We start from the raw sequence: 18,052 nt of genomic DNA, 5'->3' as shown, positions 1-18,052 counted from the left end.
AAAAGCAGCTACAGCAAACCTGAACATGTGTTAAAATAAAACGTCAACGCTTGCGTGTCGGTGAGAAATCAAGTTTAATAGGTATAAATAGATAATAACAAAGCACTGCGCGCAACATGTGTATAACTGGTGTTCAACATAGTGTGTAAACAGATTGTGATCAAGCCTAAATAGATCATAGCTCATAGTTCATAACGTGCTCCAAATCGAGCAAAAACAAATAATCATTCGTGTATGTGCAAAGAAACCAAGAAAAATCGTAACGATAGGTCTCCCGTGTTCATCTAATGGATCCATGAAAACTTCGGAATAGGCCGATCAAAGCGGTTAATGATCCACACATACAAATATACAACACTAGTAAACGTCCATAACACATGGGTTTTGCGCACATAATTTCATAAACAAGTTTAAGACTCAAGTTGTACGAACACATGAACATCCCAAAACGTTAAAAATAAAAGGGGATTAGGTACGAGATTACTCACTTGTAAAAGGTGCGTTGAAAGATAATGTAAGATCCAACTTTTAAACAAGCGAAAGTTAACCTATAAATAAGAGGTTATTGGTTTAACGATTGGTTTTTATGTCTTGAATATATGCAAGTCACTTAAACAAATTATATATATTTACCGAGATTTCTGGGCAGAAAAGAAGAGAAGACGGATTGCAAAGAGGCGTCGCTGAGGATCTCCGGCAGAGAGTAAGGGAGAAAGATTTTGGGGAGAGTTTAAGTGCTTGAGTGTAGTGTTAAATAACCAAGAAATTAGTTTCATTTATAGGAAAACCCTAGGGAACACATCCCTTGAAAAGGGGAAAAAGATCTTATCAAATCAAAGCAAAAGATCTCAAAAGCAAAAGATATTACAAGCAAAAGATATCAAAAGCAAAAGATATTACAAGCAAAAGATATGGTGGCAGCTGCAGGGGATGGGGAAGACTGACAGGTTACTGCTCATAGCATGGGAGGGGTCAGATAAAGGTACTGCACAAGACATGCAAAAGAAGATTTTAAAAGATTATGCCAGTTACTTTTTCTGACAACCAAGAGGGTTGGTAAGCAAGCTGCGCCGAAAGTGACCTTTCGGACAGATGTCAGATCTGGCCTACTGTGCCCATACCTAGGTATAGCACAGAAGATAAGATATTTCAAAAGCATACAGGCTGGCTAAACTGGAGAAAAGACTTAAGTGTCTAGCGCGAGAAGGCTTGGGTGCGCGAGGGCGAAGGCAGACAGAAAAATCCTTAGCGCGCCGCGGGAAGAACAACAATCCTTAGCGCGCCGCGGGAAGAACTACAATCCTTAGCGCGCCGCGGGAAGAACTACAATCCTTTACGCGCCGCGGGAAGAACTACAATCCTTAGCGCGCCGCGGGAAGAACTACAATCCTTTACGCGCCGCGGGAAGAACTACAATCCTTTGCGCGCCGCGGGAAGAGTTCGTCTCGCGTATCGCAGGAACAGCTGGTCTTCACGCAGGCTTCCTTGTAAGGAGTCTGGCGCGTGGAGCTGCGCAGACATCCTTAGGCGGGAAGAACCAAAGGACAAGCAAGGAGTTAAGAGAAAAAGGGGTTCAAGGCTTAAGGGTTAAGCAGAGGGGCGGGACGGCGACAAGAGAGAAAAAGGGGCGGGACGGCGGAAAGGAATTATTATTATTATCCTTATTATTATTAGTAATATATTTATATATATATACGATAAATTTATAAAGATTATAATCAAATTTTAAATCTTAAAAACGGATCCGGAAACGGGTACCTGGGTCGGGTCGGATTTGAGCAGTTGTCACAGTAAACACTAAAGTTTTTTTCTTATAATTTTATCATAATAGTTTCAAATAATTATCTTTTTAGCCTCTCAACTTTTATTACAAACTTTTGTTTATTAGACTTTTTACACTTATACTTTTTTGATCCCTCAACTTTAGTTTCATATATTTACTTTTTGGCCCTTCAACTTTGGTAATGAAACTTTTTTCATAAAACTTTTACCATAACGAATCGAACCGATATCAACCGACTTCTCGCTGCGTGCCTGTCACAAAACGCGATAGCTTTCGAGCATGTAACGCATTTAACCAGCTCCGCCGCAACGCGCGGGGTAGAAATACTTGTTCACGTTATTGTATCCTTTGATGTAAGCTTTATGTTGAATTCTAATAACATAACAAAATAAATTTAGATATACGTTACTGTATTAAAGCGTTAAATAAATTGTTACCATTTGAAATGCTATTTAGTGGTTCTCTTGGTGTTGACACTGCACTTTTAGAAAAGAAAACATTATTATATAGCATCTGAAGGGTAAATAAAGAATATTAAAATGACTAGCCGTTTAAATTACTTCTCTTATTGTAAGAGGTTGATTGAACAAAATTACGCTTTTTTGATTTTGAAGACATCTGTCATATAATATAACAAGGTTACCATATGAAAGTGAGGAACAGCATAAATGTTGAACAAAAAAATGTATATAGCGTGCTGTCTAATTTTGTTAATTTAATGAAGGATTTTGATACATAAAACATAACAATTAGAAAAACGGGACACCAAAGGGTATTAAGTTTAGTCACAATTGTGGCTTTTCTATTCGATGTTCATAATGTAATTGTAAAAACATGGAAATTATAAACATTACTCGGAAAACATAAATAGCATACCTTAGTCTACTGGATACGAAGAATAATGGTTAACTTCAAACGGCATAGAGGATTATAAAATCGTTAATGTAAAAGTGTCTAGCCCACCAACATTGTGTGTTGAATGTATATGAACAAAATGTGTAAAGTTAAATAGTATTCATCCTTTCTTATGTAAATTAGGAGCTACTATTTTATTTAATATCACAATCATTAACATTAATATATGAATTGAATTGCTTACTTTTGAATAACTTATTTACTTTTGAATTATTTAATACCAAGAAAATTTGAGAAGCTTTAGTTTGTATGGAAACTGTAGTGATGGACCAATAGGTAGATGTTATTTGTTCAAAAGCCTATTGGTTTAATAGTATACTAGGTTAGATCCTGTGTTACATACGGGTGAAAATATATAAAACTTTGTATGTATGTGTGTGTGTGTTATACATTTTAATAAATTGTAAACGTCAGATAATCTAACATTATTAATACAAGGTATCACATTGTTATTTTAATTAAAAAAATCCAACATGCAAAGACAAACAGAGAAAAATGATAAATTAGAACATATTTCTAACTTATACCATAAAACAAAAAAGACATATTAATTAAAATTTTACCATCTACTGAAGTCATATGTTTTAAATTATGAAGCGTAAACATGTAGATGTTGTAGCATAAGTTGTGTGCTATAAAAACTATTTTTATTGAAATTATAAAACATATAAGTATACAACATAAAGAAACTACAAATATGAAGATAACAATGAGACATAACAATTATAATTTTTGTTAAAACGTTTAATAAAGCAACAATAAAATCCAAACCTCATCACTTAAACCACAATTTCAATTCAAACATCTATACATCCAGTCCAAACATTCATAAATAATTTTCTAAAATCAAAAAAATAAAATAGGAAAGTCTCAAAACTTTAAAAAATAACAATGAACATAATTAATTACCTTTATTACTCAATAAATGGTGATTAAAACCATTTATTTTGAAATATTCTCCAACTTAAAATTTAATGTTTAAAATTAAATTATTTATTAGGTGGATAATTTATTTATAGAAATTTTATACTTGGTATCCTATGTGGATAACCTAGTTAAAGAGCATGTGGAAAAGATGTTTTTTTGCTTTATAGTATAGTTAGATTATATTAGATTAGATATACACAGATATAGATATAGACATATAGATTCTTAATTCATGCTATTCATAGGGCATGAGTCTAAATATTTTGACCCATGAATATTTAGAGTTTGAGATATATTAGAAAGTTTTAAATTATTGACATAATTAAACTTATAAGAAATATTGAACAAAGTCGAGTATTTGACGTATAGACATTCAACCATGGAATTTTTTAAAAAGGGTATGACGTCCTTTAAATTTTTATTCAAATACACTATTGTTGTTATCCTTTAAATATATCTGAATTACATTCAATTTTTTTAGACTTTAGTATAATGTTGGTTGTACGAAATTAATTTGCTGATTTTTGTGTTGTAATTCTAAGAATATGGCATTGTTTTTAGTAACTTTTGTTGTTATTGGTGTTTACTGTTATTTATTGTTTCTTAGTTATAACAATATGTTTGTTTTAATTTGCTAACATTATAATGTATTTTGCTGATATGTTTTGTTGATTTGTTGTTAACACAATAAAACTTTTGATGGTACGCTGATATGCTTTACGGATTTATATTTTGTGGTTCTAAGGATGTGTCATTGCTTTTAATAACTTTTGTTGTTATTATTGTTTGATGTCTTATTGTTATGCTTTTGTATGTATTTGTTGTGTGTTCGGACTGTGATATTATTGTCTAAATAAATATATTACATAAATGTTCTCATTATATTTTTGTTAATATATGTTGTGTTTTTATGAGGGTTTTTTGTCATATTCAGATTATATTTGCAAGAAGAATTATTATGCTGAGATTGGGATTTAATATCTGCTGATATGTTTATTTCATATGGGCTTGCAATTTGTTGATATGTTTTTTTTTTAAATCGAATGAATATTGATAATATATAGAAGGTAATACACACATATATAGAAGGTAATACATGTTTAGTTGCTTACCCGGTAACCACTTAGTAAGGAATCGATTTTATATGATTCAATCATTTTAGAAAAGTAATTAAAAAAATACTTATTTATTTCTGATGTTGCACTCGCAAACATACACCATTCTATGGCCAAGTAGGCTCTTAAAACACATGTAAAAGGCACCTCTATATATGCGTGTTTATACTTCACATTTAGCAAATATAATGATATTTCTATGTTTTTTAAATCATATTGAAAAATCCTGTGTATTACACGGGTTCAAAAGTTAATATATAATAAAGCAAACTAAAAAATATATATTTTCAATCCTTAAAACAGTTATAGTTACCCCTCATTATATTATATAATTATAAATATGTTTATTTCAAAAACTAATTATTATTGAAAATATGGAATTAAAAGCAAAGATTGGAGGGGAAGATAAGGTGATGCTTTAAGTCATAAGCTTCATGGGGCAAAAAGGCATCACATGGCACATGATGCAATGAGATTATGGGAAGAGAACAAAACATAACGTGAAAGGGAAGAAATTAAAAGAAGTGGAGTCCCACATTACGATTGTGTCCCTAGTCTTTTTGTCGGTCTATTACTAATGTCAGTTTGGATGATAAGAGACCAAAGAAAGTAAAAGGAAACTAGACCATATCTTACCAAAGTGAAATGGTGGATTTTTATTAGAAAGATCGAAAGTTTGGCTTTGAGATCGTGTTTTATGATGCCTGTACTTTTTTATCAGTTTATGGATGCTAGCTAGTGTGTTGTCGTCATAGCGGTAAGGGAGTTAGGCTCTTGTCGTAATCGGTTATGGGATCAGAATCGTCATGGTTATTATTATTATTATTAAGTTATGTATTTTCTTTTAAAGTCACATGATTTATAATGCGAATGTGAAGCTAGCTTATTTAACAGAGGATATTGCCTCTTAGTAGGAGGCTATGGGTTCTAACATAGACAAGATAATTAGCTTTTAAGGTTGGGTTATGTGGTTAGAAAGTTAGTAGGCGTCCCAAAATATAACAGGTTGAGTTATGTGATTAGAATGTCTTTGGATTGATAAAGCTCGTTTCAAATAAATATAATCTTGTTAAGCTCAAAATCAGTTCAAACCAATACAAGTCAGATTGAAATGAGTTGTTATACCAAAAATTATATATATTAAACTTAGTTTCTCACGCCATCCTTGTTTTAAAAATAGCTAGGGGTGACGGAAGGTGGAGGCGCAGATGATGGAATGGCAGCATTGCAGTTGACGGTACAAACGGCGTTGGTGATTGTTGTGACAACGATGATCGGGTGGTAAAGGTGGCGGCAACGGTGACAACTATGTTGGTGGTGTAAGAGACGACGATGACTTGTATGCAGTGGTGGTGGTATTGGTCTACTTAAACTTGTTATAAGTTAACTAGTTAAATATAAATTACTAGATTTTATCCCCTGTATTACGGGGGTTATTGTACATTATTCGTTTTTAATATTTATATATGTATATTTGGATTTTAATTTTATTTATTCTAAGAAAGTTAATAATTAATATACTTGAGGTTTGATGATGAAATGGTTTCACAAATAAATGATATGTTATAATCCGGTTCAAAAGTTATCTGGGTTTGGTGATACCCATTACCTGTGTATTTTCTTTATTATAAAATTGTTTCTTAATTATAAATAATATATATATTTTTTAAATAAAATAGGATATTAAAATTTAGTATATCTCTAGTTTATAAGATTTTCAAATCAAATATTTGATTAGATTAATTTTTAATATAATGAGGTGTTATAACCCGTTTAAGAGCTATCTGGGTTTGGTGAGACCTTTACCCGTGAATTCGGGTTAAATGCGTGAAAAGCTTTCATTTACAAATAAAGCAATATGATGGCTTGAGAGAATGGTTGTTTTACATTTTTTGTTTTTTTAATATTTATTTTTTGAATTTTAATTTTCTTTATTGTAAGAAAGTTAATAATATACTTAGGGTTTGATGATGAAAAGCTTTCATCAATAAATGATATGTTATAATCCGTTTAAAAGCTATCTGGATTTGGTAACCCATGACCAGCTTATGTTTTTTACTATAAAATTGTTTATTAATTATAAATAATGGGTTAGGTTCAAATAAAAAGTTTGATTATCCTAAGAAGGCTAGGAAAGAGGGTATTTTAGTCTAATACTTTAATATCAAAACCCACTTAAATTAATTTCAAAAACCCACTTACATAAAACCCAATTACATCTTCACTCATCTCTTACAACTACCACCACTCCACCGCCCACCACCACCACAATCGTCACCCACCGCCACCACCTCGCCGGAAAAGTCCGAAAAAACATAATGAAAAACACAATGATAAAAACAGAATAAAAAACACAATTGTATGACACAATATAAATAACACAATAGAAAAAACACAATGAAAAAAAAACACAATGAAAAATACTATTGTATAACACAATTTTGTAAAACATAATTCGGTAAAACACAATTTGTAAAAAAACCCACTAATTTTTTTTATTTTTATATTACAATATGGTACTCATATAAAAGATAAAAAAACACTCGTTATTATGGTGAATTTGTATTTCAATAAAAACGTCGTAAAAAAAGTTATGGACGTTTCAAAATGATGGGGGAATTTGGCATGTGCCTTGCATGTGGAGAGAGAAAGTCAACAAATGTGTTATTTCTTTTATGCCCTTTACCTTATGTTCACACTTGATTTCCCTCTAAACTAATCTCAACCCTTCATATTCAAAATCAATGAACAAGATTACTTCTTATTCTTCCTATAAAAAGTATACTTCCTATTATAACCTAACCCTATAAATAATATCTTTTTCTTTTTGAATTGGATATTAAATTTTAGTATATCCCTATTTTATAGGATTTTCACATCAAATAATTGGTAAGATTAATTTTTAATTTAATGAGATGTTATAACCCGTTTAAGAACTATCTGGTTTTGGTAAGACCCATACCCATGAATTTGGGTTAAATCAATGAGAGCACTTCATTTAAAAATTAAGCAATCTGATGGCTTCTATAAAAGGGGGGAGCGACCACATTACGACACGTAGGATTTTAGTGTTTTCGTTTATATATATTATAGATTTGTTATTCAATTTGAATGAATCTATAATTAAGGTGCAAAAGTAACCATAACTAATATATATATTTTATTAAAGTATGAGTTATGATTGCTAGCCTATTTGTTTGCGGGTTTTGATATTTGTGGAGTTTTATTTGTGTCATCATAAGGCTTCGAGTAGTTATAAGTCATTACAATCGAATTGCACGTTATAATCATAAATTTTAAGTACCATTTATTGATGACATCCAGTTTTTTTTTATTTATTTTTAACGGTAAATGTTATTCCTACACTATTGTCAGGTTTGAATCTCAAACCTCCCATCAAAGAGGCAAGTACCTCTATCAAGCTGGCTAGCCCCATATTGGCTTGATCATGACATCCGGTTAAGTACCAAATTCCATCAATAACTAGTAGTTATTTGTATTTGCTAGTAAAATTTATGGCTTAATAATTTACCAAAACTGAAGATACTGGAATAGGCACGTAACCAATATTATATACCATGGGCACCTCATTTTCTTTGGGCTTAATCCTTTCAAACCGTATCTATCCTCACAACCAACCACGGTGGTCCATGTGACGCGATTGTTTTTATAGTTAATTCCCAACATGAAACCACTTAACCACCACATGCATGATGCCGCTGTTCACACACACATCAACAACTAAACCTAAATGATCCCAAGTGTTCCAATTGTGTTGGTTTTCACGTTATTCACATTATTTGAATCGGGTTGTTCGAGTTCTGCATGTTTTAAATTGAATTTTAGTTTTAATTTGAACCTACTCGGATTCAAAATGTTCAAGTGGGTTGCATTCGGGTTGATTGAAGTTCATCCAAAATGCTATGAAAATATATAAATAAAATAAATAGTATTATCTTTTTTTTAATGGCAAAATAAATAATATACATACTATAAAAATATATGTATTTTTTAATTATATAAAGTTATATATTAAATTCTAATAATCGAATTGTTTCGAAATTCATGTATTCAAATTCGATTTTAAAACCAGATTCTAAATTTCATTCGAAAAGGACCAGGTTCGATTATTCGAAACCTAAATTCACTCAGCATAGAAGGAAATTAAGTTACCCAACTCCTAGTTAACCCATCCTAAATGAATTATATCTATGAAATTTATGTCATGATTTGTTTATTTGACTATGATTAGCATTAAAGCTTCTATTACTTAACGGCCAAATTTTATTAAATAACAAAAAGATGACGCCTCATAGGTAGCAAGCCGTCCGAACATGCAAGGATAGAAAATACATAGTCTAAACAAATAAAACTACAATGGATCTTTGCTAGAGTAAGCGTGCGCTGGGCCAAGCATTAGGAGCCTGGAGGCCCACATATATTTCATGGGGTTTCCAAGGCCCACATGCTTATAAACATATGTCGACGTCACATTTACGTAGACCAACATACTTCATGCATTTGACTTAACTAATCTCATAGTGAGCCTGTCGGTCATCGACTACTAAAATCTAATAATTCATGTTACAACTTAGATCCAAGCTCAGGATATTTAGAACGTGTCCAACCCGACAACCAAGCCATATATAAATTGTTAACTAATCTAACGTTGTATGGTCTAAACTCTCTGACCCTTCGGTTGACTTCTGACTGATACATTAAGAAATATAAAATGTGATTATTACAGATTATGCACCAACAATGTGTTGTTTTCAAAAAAATTTAGTTTTTAAATTAACATTTTTTATTCGAATTATTTTTTAATCATATGAGGGTAAATGCTATAACCTTATTTTGATAGTATGCTTAAAGGATGGTTTGACCGTGTGAAATCCCACAAATAAGAATTTACGCTTACTTACAAGTAGGGGTGCTTAAAAATACTAAAATCGAATCGTATCCATAATCGGAAAACACGAATCCGAAATCAGAATTAGATTTCAATTTGGTTATAACCGAAAACTGAAATTTAGAATTCGATTTACGGATCGGGTTTTTCTTTTTTAAACGATTGGTTCAATTTATTTGGTTAACCGAATTAATCAATTAAAAGATGAACTATATTAACTATTTTGCACATTACTCATTCTTTTTTAAGCCCATTTAGAATATGTAGCACAATGTGCATATCTATATTTGATATGGACCACAATACTAAATCTTTTATATTCTACCAATCAATCATCGACGGTTCCGTGGTTATGATGGTTTTCTATGGTTGCCTCATTGACTATAGGTTCACCAACAATGAGTTAATTGTAATTGGTGTGTATGTGGATGATTCAATTAGTGACCGACTTGAGTGTGGACCAAATTGTGCATGTTTCAAAAAACAAGTGGAACAAACAGTTTGAGATGACGGATTATAGTATGTTAACGTATTATCTTCGAATCGAAGTCTCCAAGATAAAGACAGGATCGGATCAAGCAAGAATCATACGCGCACAAAGTTCTAAACAAGGCAAAATGCAAAATTGCAATGTAAACATCATAACTATATTTTCACTCCTAACAAGATTGGTTGAATCAAAACCCTAAATTATGATCACAAATATTTCGAGCCCAACTAACACTAAAACCAAAATCCATAATGAATACACTAACGATAATGTTCATGTGTTAGTCTTGAAAACACATCAGAATATATATTTTTGTCTTTTACCTTTTCACCTTTTTGGCCATCCTTACTCCCTCTCTCCCTAATCCCTATACATAAGTATAACCTGTCAGGCTATTCAGTTGATGCTTGTTTCATAGCTTTTTTAGATCATGAATAGTGATCATCCTTTCTCCACATACTACAATGGATCATGGTTCACTCTGATCAATAAACAATACATGTCATCTTCTTCACTCTCTCACTACCATGAACCATCATCACCTCCACCTCCATCTCCGCCTCTCAAAGAAGCTCTCCATCTACTGAGTTTAAGCCCAACAAGAAGACTCAACCATGACCAACAAAACCCTAATGATTCATGTGCTCATAACCCCACTAGCAAGATCTCTGATGATCATGAAACTGTGACTGTTGCTCTGCATCTTGGGCTCCCAAGCCACAATCTTTCTGAAGCTGGTCTAGTTTCAAGAGACTCCAACAGTTCACATGATACTGAAATGGATCATAAAGAAATGGAGGAAGAAGGTACAAACAAGGGCAGGTACTGGATCCCTACTCCATCTCAAATTCTGATTGGCCCAACTCAGTTCTCTTGCCCTATCTGCTTCAGAACTTTCAACAGATACAATAACATGCAGGTACTACATATTATTCTATTTTATCTTGCCAACTTTCATCACTGTTTATTAAAAGTGTGGTTGTAAAAATCACACCTAGTCATCAATTACTTGTCGAGTAATCCCGAGTACTCAGACCGAGTTGGCAGCACATAGCGCCTTCTGTAACCATGCATTTAGAACTAGCTAGGGTTAGTTTCTTTATTTCTTTACCTTTCAAGTTTCAAATCTTGATTACTTGTGTGCATCAGACTTAATAAATATATATTGTTTTATTTCACCATAATTTATGGTTTTTAACAAATCAAGTATTTGGTCCAAGTGTCATGATCATCCAAGATAATTGTGCAGCTTCCAAACGGAAAAAGACATCCTAGTTTATATCTGATTTAACAAGACAACTATTATGCTTTCTGTTCCTTAAAGTTTGGTTCCTTGTTTTTCTTCTTTCTATAATACATAGGCAATTGTGCCAAACTGCCAACCTTTTTATCGTTCCATCATCATGTGCGATTCACCAGGAATGCATTTATTATCGTCATGTCCAAACAAGAACAGTAATGAAGAAAAGGAAGCTTTTACCAATCACTGAGTAGAACTGCCACCCACAAACTCGCATACTAGTACTGATTTTGTATGGTTGGAATTTGGAGGAATTTTTTGGATTAGTAGGTGGCTAAGTATTAGGGAAGTGGGGGCGGTCCGTTATACACGGCCATCACGCGTGATGGCCTCACGAACACCGCCGCCGGTCCCCTCATCACGTGTGATGGGGGTCCGGCCGTGATGGCCATCACGTGGTGAATACCAATAAATTTGAACGTTGGGGAGGGGGTGATCGTTGGGGTTGGGTAATTAAAAAAGAAATTTAAACAATATAAATTAACAACCATTTCAATCAAACTCAAAATCAAATCCAACTCAAAACACTCTCAATCTTCTACTACAAAAACCTATTTCTTCACCACTTGTCAAAACAAAAAAATATGGATTTTCCGAGCAATTCGTTTCCGCTAGACACCGATAGTTCTTCGTCTTCGGACGATGACATTGTTGAATGGTTCCCGTTGTTATATAACGAACTTGAAAGCCCGAGCCGTCCAAAGAAAAAAATGGTGGATCGTGATCGTATACATGCCCACGAAGTGCTAATGAACGACTATTTTGTGGAGGAGCCGAAATACAATGACGAGACGTTCAGGGATCGGTTTCGTTTGCCGAAATCTTTATTTTTAAAGATTGTAGCGGACGTCGAAGCAAGCGAAGAATGGTTTCAAGAATCTTACGACGCGAGGGGCAAACGAAGTTTTATGGCGCTTCAAAAATGCACATCCGCTATTCGTCAATTAGCGACAGGTAACCCACCCGATCAATTCGATGAATACTTACAAATGTCTCAGAGAACTTCACGTGAATGTCTGCAATTCTTTTGTAACGCGATTATTAAATTGTATGGCAAAGAGTTTCTACGAAAACCAACAAGACACGACATTACACGTCTTTACGCCGCGCATGAGGCTAGATGGCATTTTCCAGGGATGCTCGGTAGCATCGAATGTACACATATCGAATGGAGGAATTGTCCACGGGAGTTTCGAGGGGCGTATGTTAGGGGTGATATCAAACGACCGACTATCGTACTTGAAGCGGTTGCGTCAAATGATTTACGGATTTGGCATTCTTATTTTGGTGTTCCTGGCTCAAACAACGATATCAGTGTTCTATACACATCACCGTTGTTTCAAAGCGTGACAGATGGTACCACACCCTTCTGTCCGTATTTTGTCAACGGGAGATATGACAGACATGGCTACTTTCTTGTCGATGGTATCTACCCGGTATGGTCTGTTTTTGTGAAAGCCTTTTCGTTTTCTGTCGAGGTCAAGGAAAAGGCGTTTAAGAAGTTGCAAGAATCAGCAAGAAAAGATGTCGAGAGAGCTTTCGGTGTCTTAAAGGGTAGATGGTGCATACTTAGTCGACCAGTTCGTGCAATGAAAAAACCCATGATCTCTAGCATGTTATATGCATGTATCATATTGCACAATATGCTAATAAAAGAAGACGGACGTGCAATTTCTCCAGATTGGGTGCCGGATCCTCCTACTCAAGTTCCCGTTCCTGAGAACGTGCAATTAGACTTGCGGAACGAAGATATTCACCATTGGTTGAGATATGATCTAGTTGAACTTGTAGGTTCTTTAGGTTTGGAATTTCCGAATTCGGACGAGTAGTATATTGTTTAATGTAACTTTTATTTTTTTTTAATTTACTATTGTTTTTAATTTTTAAGTTGTAAAAAAATATCAAAAAAAAAAAATTCCCATCACACCACACCACCACCCCCACCAAAATTCCATCACTAGTGATGGAAAGTGGTGGGGTGAGGTGGCACACTTGTATTGGTGGGAGCAAGTGATGGTTTTTAAACCATCCTGACCCCCCTTAGCTTCGTTTTTTATTTGGATTAACGACGGTTTACTGACCCAATCGATCATATCCATTCCACCATCTGGAGGAAACCTACCATAGGTGAAAAAACTTGACCCAACATGGAACCCAACAAGACATTCCCCCTTTTAAATTAAAGTCTTTGGGTGTCTCACATTAACCGCTTGGGCTAAGGATCATTGGCACTAAACCTTGCAAAGGAGAATCCTGGGTGGCAAACGAACTTCAAAGAGTTTGGTTAAAACTGTAACATTTTAAATTAACTTCATCTGAAATATTTTTACTGTTTTTTTAAGGTGTTCATGCATCTTGTGTCTTCTTTTGCTTGATTGTAGAACTTTGTCTAAACTAGGGAGATTTTTGTGTAATGTGATTTAAGAGCTCTTTATTTGTAGAACTTAAAAATATCCAAGTGGGCTCTAGACTGAACATGCAATGTTAAAAGCTTAGGACAATGTGATAGTTCTTCTAGGACTTACTAATTAATAACAGGGTCACAACACCACAAGAATATACCTTACTTGTTTAAAACATTCGAATTTTAAAGAACATTCCCTAGTTATTTATTTGTCATATGTTTCTTGCATGATCTCCCATTTTAAGTCGTGATGATTATATATAGGTTATTTGGTCACAAATTGCATTGTCCTACAAATTAAATGGGAGCTCATTTATCGTTTCTTTGTAATGACGAACACACACCCTGATACAGGAGCATTACATTGAGATGAAATCTTTATATTTTAATATTTTATCTTTTCTTATTTTATGTTTATATCGTTTCCATGTTTATCTTTTTTCTTTGTTTAGTATAAACTGGATGTTAGGGTTTATTGTTTAGTTAGTTTGGATTAAGTTTATTATTATAAGAACATTGTTCTTGGAACTTCGGTTCAATTTATCGTCTTTTGATTAATCATGAGTCTCTCGAGCCATTGATCGCTTCCGAAACTGCATCAGTCGTTTCCATGTTTATCTTTTTTCTTTGTTTAGTATAAACTGGATATAGGGTTTATTGTTTAGTTAGTTTTGATTAAGTTTATTATTATAAGAACATTGTTCTTGGAACTTCGGTTTAATTTATCGTCTTTTGATTAATCATGAGTCTCTCGAGCCATTGATGCAGGAGCATTCGGTCCATTAAGTCGGCCCGGCCCAATGTTGGTTTTTATTTATAAATAAGGTTGTCATGTTATTTTGTTTAGTGAGTTGATTTTTTTGTTTAATAAAAGAATTTGTAAGCTTTAAGCTTGTCAACCGAGTATTTTGGTTCGGGTTATTTGATTATGATCAATTGTTTTTGAGCCATTTGAGTAAAACCGTGGATTCGGTATCATTTGGTATCAGAGCTTTGGTTGTTCAAATGGTTCTACGTGAAGATGGGTGTTTTCTTGTTCGAAGAGTCGCCGACCGAGGCATCGACAAGAACATTGGTGGTTCACGTGCCCGTGGAGAAGATCGACTGCCTACTCGCAGATTCGCCGCCCGAGGCAACGATGGAGTCTGTCCAGACCCACGGGATCTTGAAAAGATCAAACGACTCCGACAACAAGTCCGCGATCTTGAAGAGATCAAACGACTCAAACGACGAGTCCGCAATCTTGAAATAAAACAAGAGATCAAAAGGCTCCGTCAGCGAGTCCGAGATCTTGAGTTACAACGGGAGAGATGCGTAAAGGAAACCGAATCAGGAACATTCGTCTGGGACGATGTGAACGAGGAAGAGGAGCATCCTTTAGACCATCGCGACTCTCGGTTTTGTGAGCCGATCTATGAAGACGAACCCGGTCCGGATTTCTTACCGGACGAAGAACCTCGATACGATGAAGACGGTTTCGTCCCCAATGAAGAAGAATGTTCGTTAGTGCAAATGCTTCTTAGCAGAATTACTAGCCAAGAGGATGAGCGTATAAAAGAATCTAATGATCATAGGTACGCAAAGACATCCTTTCTTAAATCTGATGAGTTCATAAAGGGTGTTATGGCTACCGATGATGATGAATCTTCGGTTGAATTTTATGCAAAGTCGACGGATGATCCCAAATATTATGGAGATTTAATTTATTTGAAAAGTCAAGATAAGGAAAATATTATGGTTTCCAATCTTGTGGGTGATATTTTCAATAATTATGATAAGATTTCCTATAGCAATATCAGTGATCATTATTATTGGAAGTTCAAAATGGAAACTATATTAACTTTGCTCCAAATATCACGGTCTCTACTGAAAAATATGATACACTTCCTAATAGGATAAGCATGCCAAATTTGCATGAGGTTTTTACGTCAAGAACACCTAAGTCTACGGTTACCCAAGGGTTAAATAAATTCCAAGGGCCAGAAAACAAAGTGCATAGGGTTAAGATGTTTAAGCAGGTTACGTCGACAATGAACATGACAAAGTCCAGTGTTTCATTTGACCCCGGTGGTACAAGTCTAGAGTTGGGTGAGACGATTCGTGAAGTTAAGCTGTTTAGATGGGTCATGATAATAATTCAGAATCAGGTTGATGTTCCATTTGATCCAGGTGGGTCTAGTCCGGAGGCAAAACTCGAGGACGAGTTTTCTTCAAGAGGAGTATGATGCAGGAGCATTCGGTCCATTAAGTCGGCCCGGTCCAATGTTGGTTTTTATTTATAAATAAGGTTGTCATGTTATTTTGTTTAGTGAGTTGATTTTTTGTTTAATAAAAGAATTTGTAAGCTTTAAGCTTGTCTACCGAGTATTTCGGTTCGGGTTATTTGATTATGATCAATTGTTCTTAAGCCATTTAAGTAAAACCGTGGATTCGGTATCACACCCCTTTAAATCTACTCATAAAATTCACCAAATGTTCACTTTGTGAGACTCAAACCCGCACCACTTTGATGGGGACAAACAACATTAATCATTTTTTCTCAACATATGTTCAAGTGGTTTTCTACATTTGATCGAAGGGATCTTTTTGAGTAATCGTATCACTATGAAATGCGTGAATTCCAGCCGTATTGAAATAAAATGCCGTCAAATTTATATCAACATAATCATTAATAAGTTTATGGTCGCTTCTGCATAACATAATCAACTTGGACGATTAAGTATATCTAGAAAACTTGTCAATACTCTATCTCCATTTTTATGATTTTCATAACATTGTTGCGTGTCTAATGTTAACCAAGATTATTAACACTATGGAAATCAAATAATATTCAGTTCATTAATTTATTTAAATTCAAAATAGTGAGAATTCTAGAGGATTATTCTAGTCAAGGTTTGTTATAGTTTCCAACTTTATTCCTTTAATTTAGGCTGTAATTGTGTATTCGTTGCTATATGTATGCATGTACCATGTATTCAATTGTGAGAAATTAATATACAAAAAGCTTCTCTTCATAAAGATTAATTAAGAATATATTGTGGCTATTATATATGCATATATAGATTAACAAATTCCACCAATGCATTAAATAAGCCCCATTCTTGATTTATTGTATTAATTGGCCTAATGCAGATGCATTTGTGGGGGCATGGATCTCAGTATAGAAGAGGTCCTGAATCTCTAAGGGGGATACAGCCAACAGCCATGCTAAAACTACCATGCTACTGCTGTGCACCATTGTGTCGTAACAACATCGATCACCCGACGGCCAAACCACTCAAAGATTTCAGAACCCTACAGACACATTACAAGAGAAAACATGGGATCAAGCCATTTATGTGCAGGAAATGCCGCAAGGCCTTTGCGGTTCGTGGTGATTGGCGTACCCACGAGAAGAATTGTGGGAAACATTGGCATTGTAGCTGTGGATCAGACTTCAAGCATAAAAGGTCTTTGAATGATCATATAAACGCATTTGGAAATGGGCATGAAGCTTTCGGGATTAATGATGAATCTTGCTTCGAATTAGGAAAAGAAGAAGAAGCCGCCAATTCTGAGATTGATCATTAAGTGGCAATCATGTTGGGGTTATAACAAATAATTTAAAAGTTATCTACTGTTTCTAAAAATTGTATTAAATAAGAACACATTTTCTGGCACATTATAAGCAAATCCCACATTTTTTTTGTTCAGTTCAGTCTACATAAGAGACACTGGGCCACAACTCACAAGTAATGTCATGTCTTCTCAACAACAAACCAATTCCGATCTAGAAGCTAGATTATGAAGGAAATCAAAGCGTTGTCGTTTATATGGGTACTTAAAAGTAGGGCCAAAATCCCATCACTAGAATGGTCCTCTTAGTGCTGTTTTAATTTTGTAAAGTTACTATGTAGCTCGTGATGGTTTGTAATGTTTCTAGTCTATGACTAGAAATTCCTCCCTTTCATTAATAATATTTACCCCGGTCGTTAGAATAAGAAAAAGTAATGTCCCGTCTCAAATATTAGCAACGTGTTTTGGGCACATTGGCTATGGATGAGATCATGAGAGCATAAGTACATAGTTAAACATGTTTGAATGAAAGTAATCCATTCATGACGGGTGACGTCCCGTAACTGAAAGTTTTCAACCGGCTAACAAAAAACAAATCAGTGAGTTACTTGCAAGCAAAGCGGACATACTAGCTGGTTGGTACGAAAAGGGGGA

General features: G+C 34.3%; 1 protein-coding gene across 1 annotated transcript; it reads left to right on the top strand.

Annotated features, from left to right (window-relative positions):
• The first annotated feature begins 10,569 nt into the window (after positions 1-10,569).
• Positions 10,570-17,413, top strand: LOC143590090 (zinc finger protein WIP2-like). The gene is made up of 2 exons (XM_077070679.1): positions 10,570-11,058; positions 16,976-17,413. The coding sequence occupies exons 1-2, from the start codon at positions 10,570-10,572 to the stop codon at positions 17,411-17,413; spliced, it is 927 nt and encodes a 308-aa protein (XP_076926794.1).
• Positions 17,414-18,052: the final 639 nt, after the last annotated feature.

Source organism: Bidens hawaiensis, unplaced genomic scaffold (genome assembly GCF_021521415.1).
Source record: "Bidens hawaiensis isolate Kalapana, Puna unplaced genomic scaffold, B.hawaiensis_p1.1 tig00038159_1, whole genome shotgun sequence".
NCBI classification, from domain to species: Eukaryota; Viridiplantae; Streptophyta; class Magnoliopsida; order Asterales; family Asteraceae; genus Bidens; species Bidens hawaiensis.
This window is presented reverse-complemented; position numbering and strand designations above follow the sequence as displayed.

What these genes read in the sequence shown, in the direction of transcription:
- LOC143590090 (XM_077070679.1), top strand. Translation starts at nt 10,570, where the DNA reads ATGAATAGTGATCATCCTTTCTCCACATACTACAATGGATCATGGTTC. An exon ending in ACAGATACAATAACATGCAG is followed by an intron (nt 11,059 to 16,975) that starts GTACTACATATT and finishes GGCCTAATGCAG; the next exon opens with ATGCATTTGTGGGGGCATGG.